Raw genomic sequence first — 2,500 nt, 5'->3', positions numbered from 1 at the left:
CGTAGAACTGGCGGGTATTCTTTCTTTCTACGGGCATATTTCATTCATAATTTTCTGATGCAGAGAGTAGATCAAATGCAAAATACAGCTACCGTAGTCATCAAACCAACCGCGAGACCTCCGTAGAAGAAAAAAAAAACTGAATTTACCTGTTTAATTATTAATCTCAAGTTCGAAACCAACGGTGTCGCGAGGGCTGTAATGTCGACAGCGGCGGCAGGATGGGAGAGGACCTCGAGGAGACGAACCAGACACAAGGGGAGGGGGGGGGTGCAGGGGCAGCGGGAGGGGAGTTGTGTGGTGCTTCCCCCTGCCAGTTGATGCATCACATGGCCCCGCTGATAAGGGCACAGGGGAGGCCGTGTTGCAGGTCGTGCGGACGTGCTGACTGCTGACGGTGCTGCTCACGTGCTTTGGGAACGCGTGGGAATAAGCTTAAGCATGACCTTTTATGGGCGTAAAAGATGACGCTCTTTGGGGCAGACTTTCAAGATGGCTTTTTTACAGGCTGATATATCGTCCTTCCATGTAATATCATTGCTTATCAGAATTTCATCTGCATGATAAAGTTAGAGAGCAGACGATTGTCTATTATCGAAGCTATTCCTCTATTACTTTATATAGGCTATAGACTGAACTATTTGTATGGAAGATAACAAAGAAGTTGCATGAATTTAATTTTTTTCTTCAAAAAATCTATTTATCTATTTACGCTTATTAGTTTCGGATAGAAGAGCTCCGTCACATACCTGAAAGTAAAGTCTATAGTTGTTGCAAAACAGGCTTACAAAATATCTAACTGTATTTCTTTTTCTTCCTTTACAGTCCAGCAGGGCGTACAGAGGATCCAAGGTCCCACCCAGATGATGCCGTAAGTTATTGTTATTGTTTGTATTATCTGTTGTAATAAAACTTACCCTTAAAATAACCATTTCACCCTCTAGATGATTTTTTACAAGACCTAAAAAATACATGAGATCGGAAAAGATCGGACAAAATATGTGCAAGAGAGTTTAAATTTTCTCACTTGGAATACCTGCTGTTTACTGAAGCTTAAGCCTTCGCAAACAGTTACAGTTGCTGGGTAAAAATTAGGCCTGAAATAAATCGGTTGGAACTTAGGCTCACTTCCTGTTTCGTGTTTACGTTCACCGTTCAAATTTATTGCTCACTGTGTCCGAGGTTCCTTTCGCACCCGTTCTCTCCACTGATATATCTCCATTGATTTTATTGGTTTCGTAAGGAATTCGAATCCTTTATCTTCTTTTCCCAAGGCATCCGCTCCTCCCCCTACCCCCTTTCCCCTTGAAGATTCCCTAGCTTCGAAGCCATTAACTGACAAAACAAAAGTGTGGAGAACTGCGCACAGCCGTTGAGATATGAATAGACTGCCTTTTAGAGATGCTTTCCCGGAAACAGCTATTGCAACACCCTCTGGTTGTGTGACTTTTATTCTATTCTATTATTTGTTTATAATATCAAGGCTTTACAAAGTTTTCTGGGTGAAGAGAACGATGTGCTTGAAGTGTTTGCGGGTGATCCGTTTTAGGCTAAAAATAAGAATCACCGCACGGTAGGATTCTATTTGTTTTGATAGGACTTTTCAGTTTTAAGGGGGAGATGTCAGCATTAGTTTGTGTAGGCAGAACTTCCTGGGTTCTGACGAAGTTAAACGGCTGTTGGCAGAAGGCTGCGTACATCTGGGAGGTGCTGCAGGTGAGGCGCGTCGGGCCCTAGTCATTAGTAAATGCCGTGATGACGCCAAACCTGTCAGAAGAAATAATTTTCTTTGTAGTTAAAAAAAAAAGCCATTGGCAAGGTGTGGAAATGATACACATGGTCGCGGCATCTTGCCTTCTTCATCTTTAAAATATTTTACATACTAATTCTTCAGGCAGACGGGATGTGCCCAACAACTCACTTTATACATTCCCAGTAGATATTTAGCCAACACATAATGCTGCCATTTTGAACGGAAATCACCTTTGAACATGCGCATATCAGAACTCATTCCTGCGACTCCCAAACGAGGAAATATACACAGCTCCCTCTTGCACTTCGAAAAAGTCTCACTCCTGTATTCTGAGCCGTAGAAAAAGGGGGATAGAGATGATCAACCAATCAATTCCTACCTTAGAATTTAAATGGACTGAATCTAATTTTAGTCTACCAAAGCAAATAGGTGTCTAACAGATCTTAGATATTAACAACGTTTCACAAACCCGAATGCCACGGTGGTGGATGTGCATTGATTTTACACATTTAAATACATAGTGTCGGCCATGTAGGATATATACATATATAGATCATATAGATCCCGGACACAAGCACACACTTATGAACACACACACACACACACACACACACACACACACACACACACACACACACACACACACACACACACACACACACACACACACACACACACACACACACACACACACACAGTAGCAACAACGACAGAAACACAGCGCACACACAAGTCAAACACAGGCAG

The 2,500-nt window shown here is 42.3% G+C and overlaps 1 protein-coding gene across 40 annotated transcripts in view; it reads left to right on the top strand.

Moving 5' to 3' along the window:
* LOC113819561 (titin-like) overlaps nucleotides 1-2,500 on the top strand; it is a 175,818-nt gene that overhangs the window by 23,765 nt on the left and 149,553 nt on the right. For all 40 annotated transcript variants that reach the window (XM_070128115.1, XM_070128094.1, XM_070128102.1 and 37 more), the window contains exon 2: nucleotides 826-871. In XM_070128115.1, the coding sequence (XP_069984216.1) occupies nucleotides 826-871 (46 nt within the window). The remainder of the gene's footprint in view (nucleotides 1-825; nucleotides 872-2,500) is intronic.

The sequence above is a fragment of the Penaeus vannamei genome, chromosome 12 (genome assembly GCF_042767895.1).
Source record: "Penaeus vannamei isolate JL-2024 chromosome 12, ASM4276789v1, whole genome shotgun sequence".
NCBI lineage: Eukaryota > Metazoa > Arthropoda > Malacostraca > Decapoda > Penaeidae > Penaeus > Penaeus vannamei.
The sequence above is the reverse complement of the archived record's forward strand: the minus strand, read 5'-3'. Positions and strand labels throughout refer to the sequence as shown.